This window comes from Myxocyprinus asiaticus, chromosome 25, assembly GCF_019703515.2.
Source record: "Myxocyprinus asiaticus isolate MX2 ecotype Aquarium Trade chromosome 25, UBuf_Myxa_2, whole genome shotgun sequence".
Classification (NCBI taxonomy): domain Eukaryota; kingdom Metazoa; phylum Chordata; class Actinopteri; order Cypriniformes; family Catostomidae; genus Myxocyprinus; species Myxocyprinus asiaticus.
Genome location: NC_059368.1, coordinates 21,284,587 through 21,311,913, shown reverse-complemented (window position 1 = coordinate 21,311,913; position 27,327 = coordinate 21,284,587). Strand labels below are relative to the sequence as shown.

The 27,327-nt window shown below is 38.9% G+C and overlaps 1 protein-coding gene across 1 annotated transcript in view; it reads left to right on the top strand.

The window, feature by feature from the left end:
* The window catches only part of syne1a (spectrin repeat containing, nuclear envelope 1a), a 193,871-nt gene that overhangs the window by 109,017 nt on the left and 57,527 nt on the right, over window positions 1-27,327 (top strand). Inside the window, exons 72-90 of the mRNA XM_051654915.1 lie at window positions 316-492; window positions 4,716-4,862; window positions 5,007-5,132; window positions 5,891-6,067; window positions 6,622-6,887; window positions 7,022-9,176; window positions 9,290-9,627; window positions 9,825-9,969; window positions 10,391-10,600; window positions 12,024-12,295; window positions 12,524-12,689; window positions 14,586-14,741; window positions 14,845-14,997; window positions 15,150-15,332; window positions 15,440-15,577; window positions 15,725-15,910; window positions 22,887-23,009; window positions 23,896-24,078; window positions 24,344-24,487. Of these exons, the coding sequence (XP_051510875.1) occupies window positions 316-492; window positions 4,716-4,862; window positions 5,007-5,132; window positions 5,891-6,067; window positions 6,622-6,887; window positions 7,022-9,176; window positions 9,290-9,627; window positions 9,825-9,969; window positions 10,391-10,600; window positions 12,024-12,295; window positions 12,524-12,689; window positions 14,586-14,741; window positions 14,845-14,997; window positions 15,150-15,332; window positions 15,440-15,577; window positions 15,725-15,910; window positions 22,887-23,009; window positions 23,896-24,078; window positions 24,344-24,487 (5,445 nt within the window). The remainder of the gene's footprint in view (window positions 1-315; window positions 493-4,715; window positions 4,863-5,006; window positions 5,133-5,890; window positions 6,068-6,621; window positions 6,888-7,021; window positions 9,177-9,289; window positions 9,628-9,824; window positions 9,970-10,390; window positions 10,601-12,023; window positions 12,296-12,523; window positions 12,690-14,585; window positions 14,742-14,844; window positions 14,998-15,149; window positions 15,333-15,439; window positions 15,578-15,724; window positions 15,911-22,886; window positions 23,010-23,895; window positions 24,079-24,343; window positions 24,488-27,327) is intronic.

Below are 27,327 nucleotides of genomic sequence, written 5' to 3'. Positions count from 1 at the left end.
CCATAAGGCTTCACAGAAGAATATTACACCTCAAATAACCATGAAAACCAAATGATAATCGGACGCTTTGTTTACCTAAATATGAAAATGTGATGTACTGTCATGTTCAATGCTTGTTTGTTAGAATGTTATACAAAATCATATAATACTGTATGAAGAGTTCGTGTTAATATCAGAATTGTCAGGAATATTATATGCTGTTTCTAAGAAATCAAAATCTTCTGGAGTAGACTTCTGTAGACTCTGCCTCTGTTTTCAAACCTCTTTCTCACTCAACTTGAATGTGTGTTTGGAAATATCACCGCATCATCTCAGGCTATTATGGAGGAGATAGCAGGCTTTGAGGAGCGTCTGGCTACACTGAAGGAGAAGGGAGAGGGTCTGTTGTCCGGCTGCGGTGTGCGCCTCCAGGCTCGCCTTCGCCAGCAAATTCAGAACCACCAGCAGGGTGCAAGAGACAGCTACTCTGCCATCTGCAGCACTGCCCAGCGTGTGAGTGTACTTGCCAACACAAACGCACTAGACTAGCATTGTGCCCATGTATACTTTGCTGAGACAGTTTTTGTAGACGGGAGTGTGATTTTATGGCTATTCTAATGCATAAATAGTTAGGGTGATAACCTGATCACTCTGTCAGAACTTCACAAACATAGAAAGCCTTTTAAACTGACACTATTAAAGAGTATAACTTGATGGTTTCACTTTACACTATGATTCTGTATGTTAACATTGTGCATTAGCTAGCGTGAATGTCTTGAACTAGCAATGAACAATAATTTCGTACAGCATTTATTAATCCTGGTTAATGTTAATTTATAAATATTCTAGGGCTGAGAAATTTAACACGTTAATTTCTGCGATTAATATTTTTTTTTTTATCGTGTTAAAAAACTCATTTAATGCAGTATCCATTTTTTTTTACTTCCTGAAACTTCACGTGATGTGAGAAAGGTGTCCTGAGTTGTTCCTGGCAGAGGCTACTTAGCCTTACATGCTCCAATTAGGGTGGAGGGTGGGGTTAAGGCATCTTCTGCCTGCTAGGAACAAAACCAGACACCTTTGTACAATGGCTGAAACTTCACTAATGTTTTTCCCCACTTTCTATGGCTAAAATTGGTAAACATAATTTTTTTAGGAGGTGCACGCTCGATTCAAATGCACATCCTAGCACAGAAACTGATTGTGTGGAGCAGTGCACACTCATTCATTACGCGCAACGCATGTCCCGGGCATAATAAAACACGGGAGCGGATTTACTCTACGGAGAATGGAGACTTCACCCACAAGCAGTGAACCAGGCATGCGAGAGATACGGGCAAGCTGTTGTATCTCTTCTCATTTCCTGAAAATGCTCATTTACTTTTATCTGAACCACTGACAAAAGCGAAAACCACCCGAGTGAGACCCCGCATGTGGGCGATAGAGACTGAGAAGGACACGTTCATCAAGCTGCAGCCAGGTACTTTTAGTGACTGAGCGGCAGCCAGAGAATATGATAGTTTTGAGATTTTAAACTACAGCAAATTAAACTTCAGCTTTCAGTATGTTTTATATCTATATTTATAGTGTCTAATAATGCATTGGCAATGTACACTTAAGTTTCTCTTGTCAATAAAGTTTGAGATGAATTGAATCTGCCCAATTGATCCTATTATTAAAAAAAGTCCACTGGAAAACACCAGAAGATTTTGCCCAAATTGTAATTACAACATGTCCACTGATTTTATGGCATGTATACATATATTTGTATCAAAGATTAATAAGTGTAAAAAATTGTCTAATTAACTCTACCCACAAATTAAAAAAATAAAAAAACTATAATAATTTTTTTTTAACATGTACATATTTAAATAATTCAAATAAATGATGACTAACCAATTTCTTGCATGTTCATTGAGACAAAGTATAAAGTAAATATATTTATGATGATTTTTTAATGTTTGTTGTAGTGCATCATGTACCATAATTTAATCTCAATCACAGCAAACTGTGTGATTCATTAGTTACATTTTTTTTAATCAATTCACAACCCTAAAATATACTATTGTTCATTATTTGTTCATGATAGTTCATGATGCATTAGCTAATGTTAGCATATACAACTTTTAATGGTAAAAATGTATATGTAGAAATGAACATTTTCAAGATTAGTAAATGCTATAAAAGTATTGTTCATTATTAGTTCATGATATATATTGTGTTAACTAATGTTGTAATACACAACCTTTTTGTAAAGTGTCACCAGCTTGGTTTATTTTTGCCTAAACCACTGAATTAATTGTAGTGAATGTAAACACTTTGAGGAATTTGGAATTTTTTGTGCTTATTAATTGTATGGTTTCTAGTCATTGTGTCAATGTCACTATGTATTGCGCTCCTGCTCACCTCAAAGGTCGTTCCAGCCAGCTCAAATGTGCTCAAACGTATTGCCAGTCTGCCAGAATCTCCTGACTATTTTAATCTACCCTTTTTAGCTTCCTAGATGCACTAAAGTGTTAACAAAATACTTCTCTCAATTTATTAGTCTTTTAAATCAGATTAAATCAACCTTTACCAGGCAGTCAATTATCCTGGTAGTCTGGCCATGTGGCAATGAAATCTGCTTGACATTTTGTCTTATGCATGCCAGTGTCATTACAAGAAGACCCATCAGGAGGCATTAAGAAGTAATTTCTCCATGAAAGCATATCATTAAAGCCCATGGCAATGAAAGTGAGTGCACACACCCCTTTAGCAAATCACCATTTCCCCCCTACTCTAGCTCTTGCAGTGTCCCACCAAAAGCCGCCACCTGCTTTCCTATAAGAACTGTAATCACATGCACCCCAAATGTGGCAACTGCAAACTACTCTCTGCCATATGACACATGTCTGCTCTGCCACTCTCTAAGCAAACCACCCAGTCTATTAATACCTCACCCCCTTCCCTATGCCAGTTTTATTTTGCCCATCAAGTCCAAATCAGTCAACACAACCCCAGACATTGCTAAAACCCCTTCCTCTCTGTTTGCTAGTTTATACCCCCTACCAAACATCTTGTGCCAAACTTGCTAGAACAATGCCACATGGTAAATCCCGCCACCTGGCAATCTGGTCAATGTCAATCTCAGTCTGCACGTGCTCTGCCAACTCTTGCCGTCTGCCAAAGCAAGCCTGTCATCACCTGCCCCCTGTGAGGGTTTTTGTATTAAGAATGTCAATCAGCGTCAGCTTTTCTGCTCATGGGATTAGGGATGCCAGAGCATTCAACACTTGTCAAATGGACTTGGCTTTATTTTGACCCAATTTAGCATAGTTAACGTGTGCCCTACTCATGTCATTCTCCCTTTTGTCATGCTGTTCATATGTTTTATACAGTTAAGTAGTACTTGCAACATCCTGTGAGGTTTTGTTTTTCTGCAGAAAATGAAGAGCATAATTTAAATGACATATGATGTATTAGCTCAGTTTTGACCTCTATACATTATATTTTTTTCATTTTAGTTCAATTGAAATACCAGTCTATATTCTAAAACAGTGTTTCTCAACCTTTTGCCCACTGCAGCCCAATTTTTTTTGAAGTGGGGGGGGGGGGGGGTTGGTGGGGTTGGGCTTTTTATATTAAGTATTCTTAATTTTATAGTATAATATAATATCATACAAGCCTATATTAAAGCCTAAATTAGGGATGTAACCGTTCAGTTTTCTCATGGTTTGGTTTACATTTTTCAAAGACCCACTTTCAGATATGATCAGTTCTGTTGTCACTGTCAAAGACACTGTCAGCTTATAACTCCATGAGTGTTCAACATCACACTCACCTGAGATGCTACTTTCCAAAAATACTCCAGTGAGAAGTCATAAAGATTTGTTCACCCTCTTTAGTGTTTTACGGTGAAGTAACACAGCTCATTAATTAGCATTTGCATGAAGGCATCTCAACGCCGTTATTGCAGGATAAACTATTATTTTTCCCTGTTATGACTGTTTTCATGACAAGCAAAAATCTCTGTTAAGCCATTCAAACGAGTTTGACAGATTCGCACTGATGAGTGACTCTCAGGTGAGACTGAGAGCGCGCATTCTTGACGCGTGTGTGCGCACATACTGTTTCTATGAATGCGCCCACTGACAGACCGCCGCTCTCATTAAACATCAGCTGTGCTCAGATATTCTTTGTTGTTTATTTCATTCGTTACATCCTTTTGCAGTTTTTTTCCCTTTCTAACTGTGCTGTGCTTCAGCCATTCATAGAGCTACCGTAAACCCACTAATAAAGGAAGACCTTAATTGAATTCATGCACATTTGATAGGCTATTGATTAATATATTTTTTATGATGAAATCGTAATGCGGGCCGCAAAAGGTGGCTCAAGGGCCACAAGCGGCTGCTAGCGCATGCAGCGCTACATAAAGAGACCTTGTCCAAAAAGAATGATTCATAGCATTTATGGATTATTGTGATTGGACAGCTAATAATTAACATCAGAGAAATGCAGCCTCTGACTTACGGTCATTTACGCAAACCTGGAGATATTAACACGATCCAACAATAGAGGTCACTGTTGCCCCAAACATTGCAAATGTACAGTTCTATCCTTCTATTCGGCCATTTGTACGCATGACAGCCCAGCAGACAATGATCCGTGACCCACTTTCTATAATACACTATATTCAGTGTGTCATTCAGTGTGGCTATTTTAAGTTTTAAAACAAACTCTTCTCCGTCTTTGTGCAGGTGTATCAGAGTCTGGATCGGGAATTGCAGAAGCATGTAAGTGCGCGGGATACTTTGCAACAGTGTCAGACATGGCTTGGAAATGTACAAATGGATATACAACTTCCTGTGCAGGCACCACACTGCCTACAGGAGGCACTAACACAGGTATATATTCATTTTTTGTTACTTTATATATGTACAGTGACTTTTTGGCACATTGAGAGAATTGGTAAGAGAAGGTCAGGCATCTTTACGTATTATAAACTACATCTGATTTGGTTTCTGGGGGTGTCTTTAATTTCCTATCAGATGAAGCAGGATCGAACTCTACAGGAGCAGGCTAGCACCTTTTTGCAGCTGGTGTGCTCTACCTGTGATCTGTCTGATGAGAATGTGCGAGAAAAAGCTACTGAGATACAGCAGGTCAAACTTCAGGTCAGTGACTCATGGCTGTTCCACTGTCTTCTATAGCCTTTTAGAAATGTATTAAAATGTTATAACTTAAATATGTTAAGTAAACTTTATATAAACCTATTTTTCAACTCATTTAAAATGGTTGGATATGTAAATATTAGTTTTCTTTTTTTTTCTCCCAATTTGCAATGCCCAATTCCCAATGTGCTTTGAAGTCCTCGTGATCACGTAGTGATTCGCCTCAGTCCGGGTGGTGGAGGACAAATCCCAGTTGCCTCCGCATCTGAGATTGTCAACCCGCACATCTTATCACGTGACTTGTTGAGCGCGTTGCCACAGAGACATAGCGCGTGTGGAGGCTTCACGCCATCCACCATGGCAACCACTCTCATCTCACCACACGCCCCACCGAGAACGAACCACATTATAGCGATCACGAGGAGGTTACCCCATGTGAGTCTACCCTCCCTAGCAACCGGGCCAATTTGGTTGCTTAGGAGACCTGGCTGGAGTCACTCAGCATGCCCTGGGATTCGAACTAGCGAACTAGCGAACTCCAGGGGTGGTAGCCAGTGTCTTTACCACTGAGCTACCCAGGCCCTCGGTTGGATATGTAAATTAATCTTACTGGGTACATACAGTATGTAAACGAACTAGTACGAATTTTGTCTTAATTAGTCTAATAAACTGATCAATATTTCACAACCTCTCATGCCATTCCAAATCCTGATTAAACGACTTGGTCAGAAAATATACAGAGAATTTTGCCCTGAATACAGATCGAGGAGAGGATGTTGGAATCTCAGGATCTAGCGGACAACTGGAGAGAGATCAAGGACTTCCGATCTAACCTTGAATGTCGTCTCCTTGAGGCTGAACAACTCCTCCAGAGCATGTTGAGGAGGCCAGCTGAGCTCGAGCCAAAGGTTGCTCAGAACCAGCTGGAACAGGCTCAGGTAAGCAACAGCTTTGTGACCAAATGACAGCCATTTGAAGTCAGTTAAAAGATTAGCCATGTTTATGAAATAAGAGTTACAGTATATGATATTGTGCAGAAACACTACAGCAAATTTAATATTGCATTAAGATGATTTGAATAGATGGGCGGTTTCTGTATATCGATTTATAAGATGCAGTCTATTCTGTGTTTGCTGAAAGCTCTTGTGATCTTTGCCCTCTGTTACATTTCCTGGCAGGAAGAATTCATTAATAAGGATTTCTTCCCAGATTACTTATCTTCGTGTAATTATGGATGTGAGAATTGATTTGTCAGTGCCTGTAATAACAGCGTCTAGGCAGACCCCTTCATTGTGTGTGAAAAATAACAGATATTACCACCTCGGGATGTGCTGAGAAATTGTCAACAATAGAATGAATGAAAATCCCAATTACCTTAAAGCTCACTCGCTGCCAGTAACAGAGGGTGACATACAGAGCTGTCCATTTGAGAGGATATCAAATAAAGACAGGCTGCATTTATTAATAACACCCTATATTTTATGCTACGAAGGACTTTATCCAGGAGATACGAGCCAGGCAGGTTGATCTGACCCAGTTAAGAGAAAGCATTAATAGGCTAGCGGCTGGTCAGGAGTCCCCCGAGCTTATGGAAGTTGGGCGTCTGCGCTGTGCCTGGCTGGATCTGGGCAGACAGGCTGCACAGATGCTGGAACAGAAAGAGGAGGATCTACAGAGGAGTGGGGACTATCATGACTGCATTTGTATGGTGGAGGAGTTGTTTGACCAGCTGTCCAGAAAATGGGATCAACTGGCCAGGCATGCAAAATTTCCATTTTCAAATTTTATACAGCATATTCATGTTTGATAGTTGCCATACGTTGTTCTTCAGATATTTTTGTCAGTCATTATTATTTTTGGTCGTAAAGTAAAAAGTAGAACTTTTATTCCAGGGGAGACATTGAGAGCACAGCTGAGTGCCTGGATGCCTTGAAGACGTTATCCACAGACCTTATGGACCAGAGATGTGTGCTGGATGACCTGAGAAATAATAGGCATGGGATCCTGCCTCGTCTGAGCTTGGAGGACCGGGACCTTGTTAAAGAGCAGGTGGGTTATCTGGAGCAACGTTGGACTCAGGTAGAATCGCTTGTCCAACAGAAAATCCAAGATTCATCCAAAACACTGGAAGAATTGAATCAACTGGAGGACCATTTGCGAGAGGCACAAGAGTGGGCAGAGCTGCAGCAGCCATCCCTCTCTGAAGTGCTTAAGACCAGTCCCCCAGCAGATTTGGCCCAAAGCTTTCTGTTTGATCACTTGAGCTTTTGTGCAGAACTGGAGGCCAAGCAGAAGCTTCTGGCGGAGGCTGTGACAGATGCCAGCAGCCTTTCCTCTCGTCTAGGTCTTAATGAGAGGAGGAAACTCCAGACTTTGGTCCAAGAAGCACAAGCAGAGATAGAAGCACTTGGAGCTAAGGCAGCCCAGTATCGTAAAAGCCTTAGTAAAGTATTTACAGAACGAACACAGTTCCTCCAAGCCCTGGACAGGGCAGCGGAATGGATTAAAAAGCAAGAGCAGAGGGCTCTTGCAGATGATCATGTTGCACTCTTACCAAACATACTGCACAAACAGGTGTCTTCTTGTAAGAATTTTACCAGCAGCCTTAGAGCATATCAGATGGAGCTGACATCACTTTGGACACAGGGACGAGAATTAGTGAAGGATGCAACAGAGGAGAAGGAGGAAACCCTTCAGAAGCTGGAGGAGTTACAAGCAACCTTTGAGGCCTCCTTGCAGAAGAGCACAGAGCATCTGCAGTATTTAGAGAAAGCGCTAGTCATTCGAAAGTACTTCATAGTGGACCTGGACAAAATCTGTGACTGGCTGAAACAGGCAGAGGTGGCCACATTTCCAATTATTTACCAAAGTGTCAATGATGAGGGCCTTCAGAACCAGTTGACCAAGTACCAGCAGCTTCTGGATCAAGCTTCAGAGTATGAGAATCTTTTGCTTATTGTCCAAAGAGCAGGACAGGAGATTCTTCCCACCTTAAATGAGGTGGACCACTGCTACCTAGATGAGAAACTTAATGGCCTGCCACAACAGTACAATGACATGCTGTTGTTAATCAGAGAGAAACGCGATAGGATTCAACAAGTGTTTTTGGAACGCAGGGAATTTGAGTCACTTATATATGTTACACGGAAAGCTTTGGAGGAACTGCAGGAGAAGTGTGATGCTTTAGAGAATCAGGCAGCCAACCAAAGCCTTGAGGAGGGAGAAAGATTAAGTAGCAGTTACGAAGAGCTACTGAAATGTCTTGCAAATCTCTTCCAGGGAATGAAAGAGCTTAGGGGTAAAACTCAGCATTTCTTAAGCATGGGCCAGCCATATGCACCTGAAGTCATTGACCAGCTAGTTGATCTCCATTGCATGCTCAATCACCAGATAGAGTATAAGATGAAAGAACTACGTAAACCGCTGAAAATATTAGATGAGCACAGAGTAATTACTGAAAAAATGGATGATAGAATGACTTCATTCAATGAGCAGCTTGACAAACTTGACTCAGAGGGGGCGTCAGATGCCATGGAGAGATTATCTACACTATATGAGCTATTAAAAGATCTTGAAGAAGTTAGTTCCTATTCAGAGGATCTCATAGCACAGACAGAGGACCTCAACCAGCACTTTGACTCAGAGACCCTCAAGACTCAGGTTGTCTTCAGGGAGGAACAAGTTCTTACCTTAAAGCAAAGGGTAAATGCACGCATAGAAGAGTGTGAGAGAGGTTGTATGGGAAATAAGGATTTTCAAATGGATATCAAAGCATTAGTAGAGTGGATCAAAAATCTTAGGGATCGATTAAGATGTCCATTAACGTTTGAAGAGACAAACATTGAGATTGTGCAGGAGGAGGTCAGGACACTGTTGGTACTTCAAGAAGAAATAAAATCTAGGTTTAGGGTATTAGATGCTATAACTTATGAAGAGAAACAGAAGTACATGAAAGACCAACAGCCGTTACCCAAGCACTTTGAAACCACTTTAATGGATATTCCAAAGCTGAAGACTGATGTTCAACAAGCTTTCAACACCAAACAGGTAAGTTTCTGTTTTTAATTCCAGACTGTTATGCTTTTCAATACTGACTGAGTTAGTAATGAAATATTGAAAACTAACCCGATGTTTCTTTAAACTGTTATCTGTATTCTAAGGTGGCCTTGCAGTCAGTTCTTTCTTTGCTTCAGAGATACCATCGTTCCTTACAGTCTATCCAGCAGTGGTTTGAGGATGCTGGTGCTCTACTTGAGCCAGCCCCCCATGAGGTAGACCTAGAGAAACTTTCAGATTATCTCGAAGACTTCGAAAAAGTGATAGCCCGGGAACAAACTTTTAAGAGTATCATGCAGGAGATGCAGGCTCTGATCCCTCAAATGGATGACTTTTTGAGCCCCACTACTATGAAGCAAATCCAGCAACATTATGTGGAGTCTTCCCGCAAGGGCTCAGAGGTTCTTGAGCAGCTAAAACATCATCAGGACAGCTTGAAACGGTAATACTAATGAGGTTTTGGCGTAACACTTTTAAATGAAAGAATGAGGCAAGCAAGGCCCATAACTGCCTTATTCATATTAACAACATTATATTTGCTGTTCTTATTGACATTTCCAATAGTGATTTACAGACGTTGATGTGTTATACTCTGTATGCAACTGGATTTTAAGTCACATGCTTACTTTGCTTTGTTAGATGCCTAGCTCAGTGGAGATCCTTCCAAGATGAGATAGATGAAGTTATCAGGCAGATGAGTGAAGTTGAGAAGATGATGACAGAGTTCACATCTGCCAATGCAAACTCTCTACAAGAGGCTGAAGAGAAGCTCGGATTATACCAGGTCTATTGTCTATTTCTTTCCTTACTTTGGAATATATTGCACTGTTGAAGGGATAGTTCACCCAAGAATAAGAATTCTGTCATCATTTACTCACCCTCATACTGCTCCAACCCCACTTGACTTTCTTTCTTCTATGGCACACAAACACATAATGTTAGCCTCAGTCATAATTTATGTTCATATAAAAGTGTATGGTGACTGAGACTAACATTCTGCCTAACCTCTTTTGTGATCCATGAAAGAAAGTCATACAGGTTTGGAAAGGCATGAGGGTGAGTAAATGATGACAGAATTTTCATTTTTGGGTGAACTATTCCTTTAAGCATTTAATACAGTGAAACTGAAATAGATATGGGAATTTTTCTAAATATCTATTATCTAAATGTCTTTTTTTTCTTCTTTTTTATTTTTTTTTTTACAGGGAATTGTGTCACAGGTTCATGGTTTTGAAGACACACTGAATGGACTGAAAAAACAATCTGCACAGTTTGATCAGCTTGTCTTAAATTACACTATTACTCAGTCAGTCCATTCACTGGGCCATCGGTGGACTCGGCTGTACAGTGTTACTAGAGCTCAAGTGAAAGCCCTCAAGGACTCTGCACATAACTGGAGATGCACCAGGGAGAAGGTACTGGGCTTTCATGAGTTGATACTCTTTGGTTCTCCATTTCAGAAAATGTAATCAGCCAAATGCTATTTGGCAAATCAGATACAAGACCTGTTTTGTAAAAGCAGAATAAAGGAAAATAAAATGATTGTTAAATGCCCAAATAATTATAAAATTGCATATTTTTTTAATGTAATTCAGTACATGTAAATTAACTGACATTTATTCCTATGAAACTAATTTTCAGATTAATTCAATTTGTCTATTAACTCAGTTAAATGCTCCTATTACTCTATGTAAAAAATATAACAGTATATGCCATCATCATTTATAAAGAAGTAATATCTGTCATTTTGTAAGCAGTGTGATCCCAGTAGTATACCTAAATAAATCTTTTCAGAATAAATCTGGTTCTGAAATAATAAAAAAATAGTTATTCGAGTTATCCAGGTTTTGAGATCAGACGGGTTATTTGCTGCAGGCAGTGGGCTCAGAATGATGTAATGCTTGGCAATCACAACCTAAAAATGTTACAACATGAAAGGTGCCAACTCACCACTTCTCCCATAAATCTCTGCTGCAACCACAGTAAATGACATCATAAGAGGAAGTCTGTCAGTGAAGTGTATACTGTACATGTTGTGTAACAGAGACACAACTTATACAATACTTTTTATATACAGTATGAAACTACTCAGCATTCATACTTAGATACTGTAAGTAAAAAAGTTATTAGAGTTTAAGCACCCATATCAGTATTGATAATGTGAATATGATAAGGTCCCTCCAGCAAGTAGTGCTCGAAAATGTATTTCTTCTGAAATGTTAACAGTAACTTTATAAGTTCATTGATTTATTTTTGCCAGCACATACAGTACTGCCTTTGTGTTGTTTCATTGTTTAACTGAGGATATGACATTATTCAGTAAGAATGAGTCATAGTTCTTGTATGACTGGATACAGCACAGGGAGAACAGCACAACCACAAAGAGTTTTTCCATCCATTATTAAGAGCAATTTATGTCTTTGATATCCTGCAGTACACAGATGCTGTTATATTGATAGCTACTTTATTGTGACCTCAGTTTCTGACAGCTTAACCCATTTTATCTTATTTAATATTAAGGATAAATTGGGTTCACACTGCATTAATTCTTAATGACACCATGGCTGATTCAGTTGGATGAAGCTGTAATTAAATATTTGTTTGCGTTATAGCTTTCACAAATCTACATTATACAATCAACAAAGCCCAAAACTTTATTTCCTATATAGGCAACTGCACCTTTAAACAATATTAAAATGTGTTTCTAATTTTCTATTTAAATTTTTGAATAATAAACATTTTTGCAATAAAATAAACAATATTTTATAGTAGTAGATAGTAAAAGAAGTAAAAACTGCTTCCCTGTTGGAGTAAGTAACACATCCCACATGTGATTAGCTGGAGAAAATGCGAACTGTGTGTGAGGACCTGCACAGCCGTGGTCCTGACAGCATGGTGGAAAAAGCCTCCAGCATGGCAGCCCTACACAGTCTGCTGGAGTACTATGACTCTTTCAGTCAAGAGGTGGAGAGAGAGATCAGCGCCTTGACCCTCCTCAGACACCATGTGCGCAGCCTGTTCCTCCATCATCACACTGCAACACCCTGCAAGGACAATCAAGAGACCCCCTGTCTGCTGGAGATTCAAAGCATTCAGGAGAAATATGACAAGTATGTGTAATCGATCTACACCAATTGAAGCGATGGTGCATCTCAATCCATCTGTCTGTCTGTCTGTCTGTCTATCTAGATGTTGGTACCTGCATTGGCCATAAAACCTGTATCGGTTGCCCACTACTCAAAATATATAAAGTTTATAGAATTTTCTGGTTTTGTCATTTGCTTTGCATTTCAATAATTTGCATAACATGTGTTTTCCATTGCCTTTCTCTCCCTCAGTCTGTTGCAGCAGGTGTGTGCCAGCAGGCAGCAGGTGCAGGTAGAGCTGTTAGAGAGGGAGGAAGTGGTGAGGGAGTTGGACCTACTGAAAGGCTGGATCCAGGATACTCAGGGACTGCTGCGGAGCCCCACACTAGACCTGGACACCCTGCTTATTGACCTGAAGGTACTGTAGAGCACCTTACTGTGGAGAAAAACAGAGAATACTCACATTCTAACTACAACCCTACAACCCAGTTTGCATTACCCATAATGAAACAGATGTTGGAAATCAGTAGGGCTGCCCCCAAACGTTAGTCGATGAGAAGAGTCTTGGTCGACCAAGTTTTGATTGGTTGGTTGGACGCAGAAAAAAAAAACTCCACAGGAAGCCGACGAACACCGGTATTACCTCTGGTTGGACACTAGGTGGTAATATGGCGTAATTTTCGTTAAGCAGGGTTAGGGTTAAGCCAACACAATAAAGCAAGACACCTCGATTTGAACTTTATTTTTTATTTATTTTAACTAAAAATTCAAATGAAACGGGAAAGAAATGTGCAATTAAATTGTGTGTTGTTCAACTTACAACAGTTGTGAAGGGCAACATCTCTCTGGCAAAGAACCTATTTCATCTGTGCATTCTCTACCGGTCAGGTATTTTGTTGTCTGGGAAAATACATCATGTGTGTGAATAAATTATTTTTGTTCCCTCCTTCACAAGATATATATATATATATATATATATATATATATATATATATCACAATATCGAATTACATCGTCAACCCCCGGGCTGAGGGATCGGTGAATATTCTTGCTTTAGTGATTTTGCATTGAAAATTAAATAAATTTATTTAAAAAGCGAAAAACTTGAATCAAATACATTTCTAAATTCAAATTGCACTCCAAATGAAACTAAAAAGCAATTAAAATAATGAATTGATCAAAAAAATAATATATATATTAGTAACCACCTTTCAATTTACCGTCAGGCAAGTATCCGTCTAAACATGCAGGCGAAAAATTACTTACACAAATGAAGACATAAAAACAATTATAAATGTAAACATAATAATTATAATGATGATAATAATCACTGAAATATAAATCATGGTTCGAGGTGAACGTGTTTTTCTATTATTTTATGTTTTAATCACAGATGTATAGGCTGCAGAGTTGCGTTCACAATGAACTGCTCTGTGGAAATAAAGTGAACTTAACTCAAAGCACCTCCTGAGCTGAGATGTCTGAGGTCATATGCAGCACAGACAATACTGTTCTTGCAAAAAAAAAATAAAAAAATTCAGAAGACAGAAACAAAGAAAGAGTGAGAACCTTTTACATGCGTGTGTTCCATGAGACTGCATGCCTCCGTACAAACAGCGTGTCAGACATGCGCATAGAGAGCTTTTCTGTCATCTGTTCTTAGTAATATAATAAAGTATGTTTCTTGAAGCGTGTGTCTGTGTGTCTACGGGCAAATTATTTGTAATATTAATTTGATAATAATAATAATAGCCTAATAATAATAATAATAATAATTTAATACATTCATGGGTAAACGAGCCAAATATCGTCTTGACATTGTCAAAGGCAACAGCTATTGACAATCACTCTGACCATCGTAGATCCCCGAGATCATCGTCAGTCAGTACAACACTAATGTGCATTTCCCTCTATAAATTAACAAAATGTTCAGACAGTCTCCTTGCTGGTTTTTCAGACACATTCAGAATCATTACCACTTTTGCTGGTGTCACTGCGGCTCGCTTGTTGCGTGCGCTTGTAAAATTAATATTTTAAAGGTTCATTATTATCATTTAGTATTTCTCTGTAATATAGAACAGTGTTACCAATGTTACTTATAACATCCTTTCTCAGCCCTGGAACTCAAACCATTTTCTGATGCCCCCCAAAAAATATACATTTAAGTAATTAAATTGATATCATAAACGTGCGACAACTAGTCGACTAATGGCTTAAACTAACGACTACTAGTCGACTAGGAAAATCTTTGGTCGGGGGCATCCCTAGAAATCAGTGTGGTCCGTTGAGGGCTTGTTTTTGTGGTCTCTGCTAGACGGCTCATGGAGGCATGCAGTCTCATCGGCAGACCCTTAAGCAGATTGCAGACCGTCAACAGATGAAATACCAGGACCTCCACGCTACCCTTCCTTCTGAGATCATCACCCAGCTGGCAGAGGTCACACTGGCACTGGGTTCAGCAGAAGATCAGGTTTCCTTCATTCATAAATCTACATTTTCCATCATGTATTTTTCTCTATTTTTCTTTCTTTTCATCTCTTTAACACATCCTTTTTTATTTCTCCTGTGCTTAGGTGCAGGCAAGAGAAAGAGAGGTCAAACACAGCAGAGATATTAAAGAAGACTTTAACACCAGACTTCAGGATATCTCCAAGAAAGTCAAACTCATCTCTTTGAAGCTCAAGCAGAAGGCTGTTGATGTTGAGGAGGCTAAAGAGGAGACAGAGGTATGAATACTTACTGCACAGTCTCTGACAGCTGTGGTCAAACTTTTTCCTGACAACTGAAGTGCACAGTTCCATCATTGCTTGTTTACTCGTTTGGCCAGTGCTATTTCTCTACCATTGTTTCACATGTTCTCTCTTCTCTGTTAATTCAGATTCTGTTTGAGGAGCTGGATGAGTGTGGTCATGCTCTGTCTGAGCTAGATGTGGCAGTGCAGGAGTTTGGTGAGCAGAACCCTCTCCTGGCCAAGCAACTGGACTCCAGCCTCAGCAAAATGACTGAGCTTCATGCCCAGACAAGTAGGCTGGCAGAGGGAAGAACCACAGGTCTTCAGAAGGTCAGAACTTAATCAAGTGTACTATGCCTCCCAGATGTTACTATATGTATTGGATGTTATGATGTGTCTTTTGGTTCCTCAACATATGACCTTTTTCTACATTCTAGGCAGAGAAGAACTTTGAAGAATTTAATGAAATGCTGACATTAACTCTCAACTGGACAGAAAAAGCAGAGACTGTGGTCTCAGACAACATCATCTGGAGTCCAGCCTCTCAGATGCAGGAGCAAATCAGAACCCATCAGGTGGGTACAAAAGGGTGACAGACCGCCTCCCCCCTACACACAGGCACACACCCTCCCCCTGACTAGCCTGACCAGACCACAATCGCTTGTTGTTGTCTATAGCAGTCAGAAATGTAATATAGGTGTATCTTGTGATATCTTGACCAGGCCTTACTGCAAGAATGGCAGGACCTCCAGGGAGAATTTGAGGGTCTGGTGGAGAGGGTGGTACTTCTGGGGGAGGTAGTCCAGACAGATGCTCTGCACCAGCAGGTGGCAGAACTGAGCAGACATGCTGAAGAGCTGCAGCAGAGAGCCAAATCCAGACTACTGAGCCTACAGGACGCAGCCAAGGTAATGCATGACAGAACACCCAACTACATCAAATTAATATAATGACAGCAGTGAGTTTATTGCAGGTGGACTATACCTGTGCCCATGGTCCTTTTTTACTCTATTCTTCAGTTCTTTGTTACATGTCATACTGAATAGGGTTATGTTAAATGCTCAGTGTCTGCATTTTTAATACAATTCACATTTTATAATAATTTCTGAAATGAAAGTCAGGTTTGGTCCAAGAAATAAGCATATGCCCATTGTATATTTGAATTGTGTATTTACTGTATGCATGTATACAAGATATAAAATAATATGCTGCATAAATAAAATCAGTTGTGTAAATAGATAAATTAACAAATTAAAAAATCAATTGCAATTATCACTGCTCTATGAGCTTCAAGTCTGCTGTAAATTTAAGCAAGTAAGACATTGCCATCTAGTGGCCCATTTGAGAGCAACATAATTATTTTCCATTCTGTATCTCAACATAATCGCTGACTCATTAAATTGGTGTATGCACTGCACACTATACTGCTTTAACTTATTTTACATTAAATTATACTAAAAGGTTAAATCTATAATGTTCAGACAATTTATTGTGGGATTAGTAGAATATATTTTGATATGCATAAACAAATGTCTCTGTGGTGCCCATTAATTAGTCATCAAAATTATCCATGACTTAATGCATGCCATAATTATATCACTGGCACATTGCCATGAAGAAATGGGGTTTACGCTTTTTTGTTTTTGTTTTTGTTTTTTTTTAAGACCTGATTTGTAACTCATATCAGAAAGAATGGCTAGCTGATTTTTAGGAAGGTTTCAACAAGTTTTTTAGTGAGTAATGAGTAATATGCCCTGTCTTTAGTTTTTAATCAATAAAATATGTAACCTCATGGGGAATTCTGCAAGATAACAATAGCTATGTTTTCATCCAAGTTGCAAATTTAATTTATGCGAAAAACCATAATATCACAAAAACAGTGTGCGAATAAACCCGTGTTTCCATCACATGTGTTCAAAAGAACAAAATCGTCACTTCTGGAGAAATTGTAGCCACTCTGACTCCTTTATTAATAAAATACTCACGGTTTAGAGCACACAGACAAAACACCGTAAAGAACTTTGTCTCATTTCTGGGAGCAACAGTGCATCACAAAGTTCTTGGACCACTATGTGTGTACACTCCTCTTTCCTTATGTCTTTGCTGTGCAGATCTATAACATTTTTGGGGGGATTTTAAGGACACCATCATTTCTGGATGACCAAAGCAACATCTCAGATAGGATGATTGGTCTGCTGGCTGGTGCAGTTATGAACAAGTTATTCAGTTACATGATATTTTTGATGCACATTTTGTATTCCTTTTAAATTCAACAGGAGTTTATTCTGTAATTGTATTTTCATCATAGTTTATGCAAATTTTTTCTTATAGAATGAAGACTTTTTCCACCACAAGCAAGCATTTAAGTTTTGAACATTTTGGAAATTTGATTTGCTTCTTGGTGTTTCAATCCAGCAGTTTTTATGTGATATCCCAAAATGTGCATAAATATGTGGATGGAAACCCAGCTTGTGTGACTTATAAAAGTGGCAGGGGGCAGTTTTGTGTTCTTAAATACTGATTTGTTTGTAGTTTGTAAATAAATTAGGGTTAAATGTGTCATTTTAGTCTCTTTTGATGAAAAATGAGCTTGACCTAAAAAATTAAGAAAAACAAAATAGTGGGCACCTCATAAAAAGAAGGAAGGCTATTTATCTTCTTTAGCATAAGAAATATGATATAGTGTTTCTTCAAGAAATGCACCTTTCCCCGCAGGAAGCTGAAAAATTTGGAAAGATATGGGGTGGGCATTTTTTTTATAGTGCTGGCTTGAGTAAGAGCAGGTGAGTCATTACACTGATAAGTAAACATCTACAATTCAAATGTCTGAAACAGATTAAAGATAAATTAAGAAGAATCATTATTGTTTCAGCTGAAATTCAGGGACAAAGTCTTATTTTGGCGAATATTTATGCACCTAACGTTGATGATCAGGGCTTTTTTATAGATCTTGAAGGGATGTTACAAGCTGCTGCCACCCCTCATGATATAATATTGGGAGGAGATTTTAATCTTTTGGTGGACTCAGTCCTTGATCATAGTGAAGCAAAAGTGTGCAAGCCCCCTAGAGCAACAGTGACACTTCACAGGATGTGTAAAAATCTTGGTCTTACAGATATTTGGAGACTTTTGAACCCATCTGGTAGGGACTATAAATGTTTTTTATATAGTACAGTCCATAAGATTTACTCTAGAATATATATATGGGGGGCGTGGTCATGTGTTGGTCTGCGGGAGAGAGAGAGAGCAGTAAGGCTCGTCACCTGGTTCATAATTATCTCTTAACACCTGTCTCTCATTATAGTGATGGCGGAGGGAGACTTAAAAGGCATGCCAGAGCATCAGAGAGGGGAGAGAGTAACCTAAGCACCACAGCCAGAGCATCTGGGAGTGTGCCTCATTGATTTGTTTGTTTATCTATAATGACAGTTACCATTGTTTGTGTGTTAAAAGAAAGTGCCAAGTAAAGAGCTAACCTTGAACCTGCTTCGTTGTCTCTTGACTCCTCCATTGCCCTGAACTAAGAACATTTCCACAGAGGTGTTGCTACATACGGAGGAAAAGAAATCATATAGTTGGCGCTTTAATGTATCCCTTTTGCAAAATCCTGAATTCCAACATATGCTAAAGGCTGAAATCAATGTCTATGTGGAGACCAACTGGTCCTCATTATCCTCTGTGAGCGTGGCTTGGGAGGCACTTTAGGTGGTTCTTAGGGGCCGGATCATACAGTATGCCTCATTCACCAAAAAATCCAAAGCACAAGAACTTGTGGAATTGGAAGGGAATATTAAAAGTGCTGAGGCAGAGTTGAAGCGCCGAATGTCGTCTAATGGCCTCAGAGAATTGACCAGATTGAAATACAGATATAATACTATTTTGTCGCGGAAGGTGGAGTTTTGGCTATTCAGGGCAATACAGTCATACTTTGAGTTGGGGGACAAAGCAGGGAAGCTTTTGGCTAGATATATAAAACAGAGAGAGTCTTTTTCTACCATTCCCTCAGTGAAATCTGCTGGTGGTGAAATATTTACCTCGGCCATTGATATTCTAAGAATTTTAAAGAGTTCTATCTTGATCTCTATAGTTCCACGTCTTCGTATTAGAACTTCCTAAACTGACGACTGAGCAAAATAATTATCTTGATTCTTAGATAACCTTGGAGGAGCTTGGCGAGGTAATTAAGGCCTTGCCTACAGGCAAGGCTCCGGGGCCAGATGGCTTTGCTGCTGAATTTTTAGATCTTATGCTACAGAACTGGCTCCACTTTTGCTATAAGTTTATATGGAATTATTGAAGATTGGAAAGCTTCCTCCAACCATGACACAAGCCCGGATCAGTCTGATTCTTAAAAAGGACAATGATCCAAATGAGTGTAAGAGTTACCGTCCAGTTTCCCTGATCCAGCTAGATGTTAAAATATTGTCAAAACTTTTGGCTAACCGATTAAGTAAAGTTATGACATCTCTTATACATATAGATCAGGTGGGGTTTATTCGAGGTCGTAGCTCTTCTGATAACATTAGGCGTTTCATCAATATCTTGTGGTCAGTGGCAAATGATCAGACTTCCGTCGCTGCAATCTCACTTGACGCAGAAAAGCTTTTTGATATGGTAGAATGGGATTGTCTTTTTAAGATTTTGGAAATATATGGGTTCGGGAATACTTTTATTGGATGGATTAAGTTACTTTATAGACACCTGACACCCAGTAGCGGCCGTACAAACAAATTGATTAATTTAAAATTATTTTACTCTGGATAGGGGCACCCGGCAGGGTTGCCCTCTTTCCACATTATTGTTCTGTCTTGCCCTGGAACCATTAGCAGCCGCGATAAGAAAGGAGGATGATTTTCCAGGGGTGGTGGCGGGAGGTGTGGCGCATAAGCTTTTGCTTTACGCAGATTATATTTTATTATTCATCTCCGACCCTACTAGATCTATGCCTTGCCTCCACAGAATTATTAATTCCTTTTCTAAGTTCTCAGGATACAGAGTCAGTTGGTCTAAATCGGAAGCTTTGGCTCTGACAGCGTACTGCCCAGTAATGGCTTTTCATCAGGGCGCCTTCCAGTGGCCCGAACAGGGCATTAAGTATTTGGGCATTTTATTCCCAGGAAATTTGTGTGATTTAGTTAGAGTTAATTTTGACCCTTTAATAAAAAGGTTTTCGAGCGATGTGGGCTTCATTACATTTATCTATAATTGAGAAGGTTAATGTTTTTAAAATGAATTGTATTCCAAAATTCAACTACCTGCTACAATCTCTCCCTGTAAATGTCCCCCACTCTTATTTCAAGCAATTGATAGCATAGCGATTGGTAAACGTCCCAGATTACATTTCAGTAAGTTGCATAGGCCGATTGATAAAGGTGGGCTAGGCCTACCCAAGATTTAGTTTTATTATTATGCATTCGGTCTCAGACATTTGGCTCATTGGTCGCTTCCACCTGAGAGAGCCCCTCCCTGGTTTTGTATTGAACAGGATGTTCTTGCCCCTGTTTCGCCATTGCAAAGCCTTTCTATCAAACTAACCGGAGAAGTTAAATTACTCGCCATTATCTCGCATTTGCACACAGTATGGATAAAAGTGTCTAGAGTGTAATTCAGACATTTATTTAAATGTTGCTTCGAGCATATGACTGAACCCAAAATTATGTATTAATAAGTCCCCTTTCTGCTGGACAGAGTGGATTGTGAGGGAGGTTAGCATGCTCAGTGACTTGTATGAGCAGCTGCGCCACCTGCTTTGTACTATTTTTAGGAGTAGTATACACCCCCTTAAAGTAGCCAATACTCTGGAAGTGGTGATTACTGCTTTTGGAAAAGGCCATTAGGCATCAGTGTATTACTCCCTGCTAATTCGGAGTCTGGGGGATGGAGCTTCAACTTCTCTCGAGATTATGGGAGATTAAGATTTAAACTTGGTATTGAGGAGGGAGTGTGGGCTAGGATTCTAAAAACATCAAGTCTACATCTAGAGATGCAAGGGTGCACCTTATGCAATTTAAGATTTTACATCGATTCTATTGGACCCCCTCTAGATAGGCTTGGTCTTAAAGACACACCCACCTGCTGGCGATGCCAATCAGAAGATGGGGACACAACCCATGTTTTTTGGTGCTGTGTTAAGATCCAAGATTTTTGGTTGTGGGTTCAGAGTTTTATGTGTGATGAATTGGACACTCAAATTTCATTTTGCCACAGACCCTGTATTTTAGGCGATGGGGCGGTCATTAATATAGGGGATAAATATAACAGTTTGGGTCCTAGCCAATGTTATGATTGGCAGGCAGGTCATCCTTAGGGGATGGAGGTCAGCTGGAGCACCCTCATTTCGGGAGTGGTGCATAGAGATGGGCAGGGTGGCGGCATTCGAAGAAATGTCATGTAGAAGGCAGGGAAACTTGGAATTGTTTAATGGAAAATGGGGCAGCTATTTGGCATATTTGGAAGGCTCTCGGGGAGGGGAAGTGGAGAGAGATGTGTAGTTTTAAATATGTGATTTTTATTTTTTTATTTTATATATATATATATATATATATATATATATATATATATATTTTTTATTTTTTTTTATTTATTTATTTTTTGTGTGTGTGTGTGTGTGTATTTTCAAGTTGGACCACAGGGATGTTTGTTGGGGGTCAGGTGGGGTTGGGGATTGGGAGGGCGAAAGGGAATTATGGGGGTTGAAAGTTGATTCGGTGTATATATGTTTGCTTTTCTGTTTCATGTGTCTGAATCATTAAAAGTGTTAATCAGAAAAAAATAAGGAAAAAAATGGGAAAAGAAAAAAAACAATAATCATAAAACAATTTCTGAAACATCAGCAGAGAAGAAAACGAATTTACTAACAACTATTATTTACATTTATGCATTTTGCATAGGCTTTATTCCAAAGCGACGTACAGTGCACTTATTACAGGGACAATCCCCCTGGAGCAATCTGGAGTTAAGAGCCTTGCTCAAGGGCACAATGGTGGTGGCTGTGGGGATTGAACTGGCAACCTTCTGCTTACCAGTTCTGTGCTTTAGCCCACTATGCCACCACCACTTAAAGTTAATTATAAAATAAATAGCGCTTTTTACTTTATAGCAGAGCAAGACAAAACTGAAAACTAGGCCCACTAGTATTGCACAGACTGGAACTTTGCCAGATAATGCCTGGACCATCTATTTAATATTTTATTAATTATCTCTTTATTCTCCATAGAGTTGCTGTAATTTGGCCATTTCTGACCTTTTAAGCCTGAAGCTCTGAGCATTTTTTTTTTTTTACTTAGTTTTTAGGCCAACTTCAGCTGATAGCACTATATCTTGAGCTGATATCTTGTCATTTTTAGCAGACATTCCAGGTCAAAGTACTGTGCACTGACTGCAGTGGCAGTTACTCTGGAGCAACCTTAAGGTTAAGTGTCTTGCTCAGGGGCACAATGGTGTACTGTATGAGCTGTGATCTCACTAAATCCTCAGTTCCTGGGTCATTACTTTGTTATTTAGCCCACAGTCTTATTAGTAAATTTAGTGATCTACCAAAATATATATACCAAATATCTGCCAATTAATCAGCCATGCAGATACATATTGATTGACCTCTCTAGTTAGCATAGCATCCCTCTTACAAATCTCCTTTACCATTCTTGATCATCACCTTATCCTGTTTTTTTAAAGCAGCTTCTTCTGCATATTAAAACATGCCTCAATTCTTACAACATACCTAATGGAATATTGAAAATCTACCTGTATAAACATATTTGTCATTGTAGCCAACGTAACATTCACTTTCAAGCAATCTTTTAGTTCATAACTTTTCAAATTCTACCTTATAGAAATTGATATTGTTGTGGAAATAATGGTACTACTGTCTGTCTCTCTGTGTAGGATCTGGGGAGACTGGAGAGTGATGTGAAGTGCCTCCATCAGTCTATAGAGAGAGTTCAGGAGACTCTGACCTCTCCTGATCTGGCTTGCCTCAGCCTCAGGGAACAGCTGGCCCAGAGACAGGTACACTGACTCATCACTTTCACATTTCCTCACTTTTCAGACTCATCTTCATTTACATTTCACTTACTTTTCATTTACTTTCCAATACATTGGTTTTATTACATTTCCCAATGTTATAGTGTTTGCAAGTTGCGCAATACATTTATATATTTTTTTATTTCTTTTCATTATCTCTTTTTATTCTTCTCCACAAATTAATTCTTCCCAAAACGCTTAACATAGAGTCTCGGTTTAAACTTTGTTTTGTAGATAATTTCACTTTGCCGTTAATCTGCTGTTATCTTTGCATATTATGCTGGGATAGCAGAAAGTATTTTAACATGTTCAACATTCAAACTGTAAGCAAAGATAATCACATAATTGTAAAAATTCCATATGGGGAGACGTGGTGTGAGGAGGATTCAACATCTGTTTATTTTCACTGACTGACTTTACGCAGACTATTTACTGTTCTGATAAAGAGACACACAACTATGATTGGTATTTCTCTCTATTAAATCTATTACTATATTTAGCTGCCTTCACATTGCAAATGATGTCCTGTTATGTGTTGATTCTCATACACAGCCAACAGAAAACATGACTGAGTGTGCTGAGTGTTGTGACGCTGCTGAAGCGGTTCTGATACAGCATTGCATTTATGCAGGGCCAAAGCCTAAAACCTTACTTAAAACGTACTTTTGTTTTACACTATTCGATTGCTGCCTTCCAAACACTGGTGTTTTCTTCAGGAAATGCAAATACTTTATGAATGCAATCATTATATTCTGTGCTCCACATAGTGTTGTCACATTATATTGACACTTTGCATGTGCTGATTTTGTTACTAGTACCATGCCAAAGCTGAAATAAAAAAAACTAATGCTGAATAATATTTGTTCCTTAGCTCCTGTTGTCAGAGATGGAGGGTCTCAAGCAGCTGGTGCAAGCGATGCAGATGTGTCAGAGTGCCCTCCGGCTGCCAGAGGAGGTAATGGCAACGTTGCCACTCTGTGTTACTGCGCAGAGTCTGCAGCAAGAAAGCAGCCATCTCCAACATAACACCATTCAGCAGTGCAATATACTACAGGTATCTACACACAAACAGCAGGTTGCAACTTATTCTACTATGCTAATTAAATTCACATATATTGTGAAAGAGGACATGTAAAGCAAAACTTGTCCTTCTTCATGGGAAAAAATGCTGTGTTTCAGCAGTGTGCAATATGAGTGCTTTAATATACAGTACATGCTACAAATGGCACACAGGATCATGCTCATAGGATTCATCTGATTCAAGCTGGGCACTTGTGGTTGTAATGGCTTATTTTGCATCTCTCTTCACATTCTCCCAGGAGGCCTTGGTGCAATATGAGCAATATGAACAGGAAGTGAAGAACCTACAGAGACTTATTGAAGAGGCACACCGTGTCATTCAGGACCGCCCCGTTGCCACAGGAAACATACAGGAGCTTCAGACACAGATTCAACATCATGAGGTAAGGAAATCACACTAACACTCTCAAATTTATGGATATAAACACAAAAATGCTTAGATCATCATTGTTAATTTGTTTAAACGTGGTTTGTTGTCATTCTCATTTTGTGCATCAGTTAGTCATTCATACAATTCACTGCAGGAATGCTATGGAGAACATGCTGATTCTCAGCTGTTGTTTCGTGGCACAGAAATGGGTCACAGGTCTGTTCTGAAAGGGTTGCGGACAGCAGGGAAAATGAAGCAAAATACAAGTAATAAAACTGAACTAATAATATAATTGTGCATAGTCAGAATAATAATAAATGGGCAAAATAAATGGGCTTGTCAACTTTTAAAAGGGAGGAGAAAACGCTGCCCATATCTTCTGTTGTTGACATCAAAGACTATGTCCAGTTAAACCAGGGGTGACCAAACTTTTTCGGTCAGGGGTCAAATGCAGAAAAAAATAAGGTGCCGTGGGCTGCATCACTGTAATAATAATAATAAAAAAAAATGTCTAGAAGCTACTAGTTTGCCACTATGCATAATCCTTACACACTTAATATTATGTAAGTTTTAATCATAATTTGTGCTGTATTGTATGCTTGTGTAGGTCCTACATGTAAATAAATGATAGGGTATTTCACGCACAAAGAACACTTATAATGGAACAGTGATGCGTTTTAAACAAAATATTATACTTATTTATTCACATTTTTATCTTTTTGATGAAATATTGATTTTCCTCTTAATCGTGATCTTCATTTGAACAATCCCGATTTTGATTCTTAAAATCCCAAGGATGCGAAACCCTCTACAATTCACGGAAATCCCTCACATATGCAATTAAAATGTCTGTGATTAGCCACTGGCTAGTAATCTTTCAGACTTCACTCACCAGTGATTTAGTAGTGTAGTGGCAAAGAAATTCAGCAACGGAGATCTTTCAGTGTGTGCTGAGAGTAAAAGACTGACTCTTTCCATGTAATGTAAGTCCAAAGATGAGATCCAAGCAATCCATCTGCCACTGAATAATACCCGTTTTAATACCCTTTCTCTTCTTTACAGTCAGTTAAAAACAACAAAGGAAACTTGTAATTTTTAATTGCACATCACAAAGATGCTGAAAGAGGCCACTCGACCATGGGGTCTCAAGGACATTATTTAGTGTGGGGCACAAAGAATCACTTAACAATCAGTTATTTGACTGATCTTTGAAACATTGATGAATAATTCCAAAGTCTGTCATTTTGACAGATAAAAAAGAAACAAGAAAAACATTTTAACCTAGTGCATCAGTTTTGACTTCACTCGTTTTCCCTCACATTCCCGCTGTGTATGGGCCCTGTTTATTCCCTGATATTAATATGCATTATAGATGTGTATTAACTGGCACCATCATCATTTACACCTGGTATTGTGCATCTCTTTAAGACGTGTACATCCACGTCAAAAAGCTCAAGTGACCGTGAAAATAAACCACAAATAGGCAAATCGTAATAGGGTGTGCATATTATCTCACCAACTCGAATGAAGAGCATAACAAAACTAATCAAAATGACAGACTCACAATATTTAGCAGTCATTGATATCTAATACAAACCAGTGCATCAGCATCACAGCACCTCAATGCAATGGCATACAATTCAATAAATGATGAACGGTGCTTAGCTAATCTAACAGCACATTAGAAAAAAATTAGCTTTTAAAACTTACCAATGAAGTTCACTACGCAGGTGTACTCTGCACCCGGTAACTTCCGATGCTCATGTCAACAGCTGACATAAATATGATCAAAGCTTTTGGCTTAGCCCCACTTGCCCCTAATGTAGAGACGCAGCTGCACTCGACCAAAACAAACACTTCTGTCAAAGTCCCTAGTGCTGTTCTTAAAGAGACAGTACAGTTTTAGCATTTGTTCTACATATCAATTTAAGGGATGCACTGATTTATCGGCCACCAATATTATTGACAATTTATTGACCAAATTAAAACTAGGGATGCACCGATCCGAAACCTGGATCGGTATAGGCTCCGATACTGTCGTTTTTAGATGGATCGGGTATCGGACCGATGAGCCCTATCCAAATTCGATACTGTGTGTTAGTCATGTTCGTTACTGTCAAGCTCCAAAAATGACATAAAAAAACAAAAACACCATTAAAGTAGTCCATATGACTCTTGCATTTTATTCGAAGCCACTTGAAGACATGCGATAGCATAAATGCATGCACAGCGCCAGCGCGTTAGTGAATGGCGCTGCTCTGTTGACCCACACACACATAAGCACGTGCAGGCTGGTGAAGCACTTTTCACAGCGGTGTGCAATATTTGGGCGCAACTCACAAACAACATCTCAGATGTAGATGCTCAATAGTTCGGTTCACTTATAATATGCATTTAGAATGGCACCGGAGGTGCATTTTACCAGAATATGAATAAGAAACTAATTAATCTTGCCTACAAACAGGCACATACAGGATTTCCTGGAGAGTTTAGAATGTCAAAATAAAAGCGTGAGGGTTTAAAAAGTGCACGATTTAAATATATTACTGTTGTATTTAAAATTAAAAGTCAATAATAATAATATTAATAACAATTTATTATTATTATTATTATTATTATTATTGTCATCATTAGTATTTGTTTACAATTTATAACAATATTTAATTTGAGTGTGTTCCAAAAAATAACTGTGAATTAAAAGTGGACTGATGTCTTACAACTAAATTGAACAAAAAGGAGATCTGAATTCTTTAAAGTCCAGATGCAAGTTGAAACATTTTTGACAAAAAAAAAAGGCAAAAAGAAAAAACTGGTTTCTTTTCTACTTAAGACTTGAAGACTGGAATTACTGTT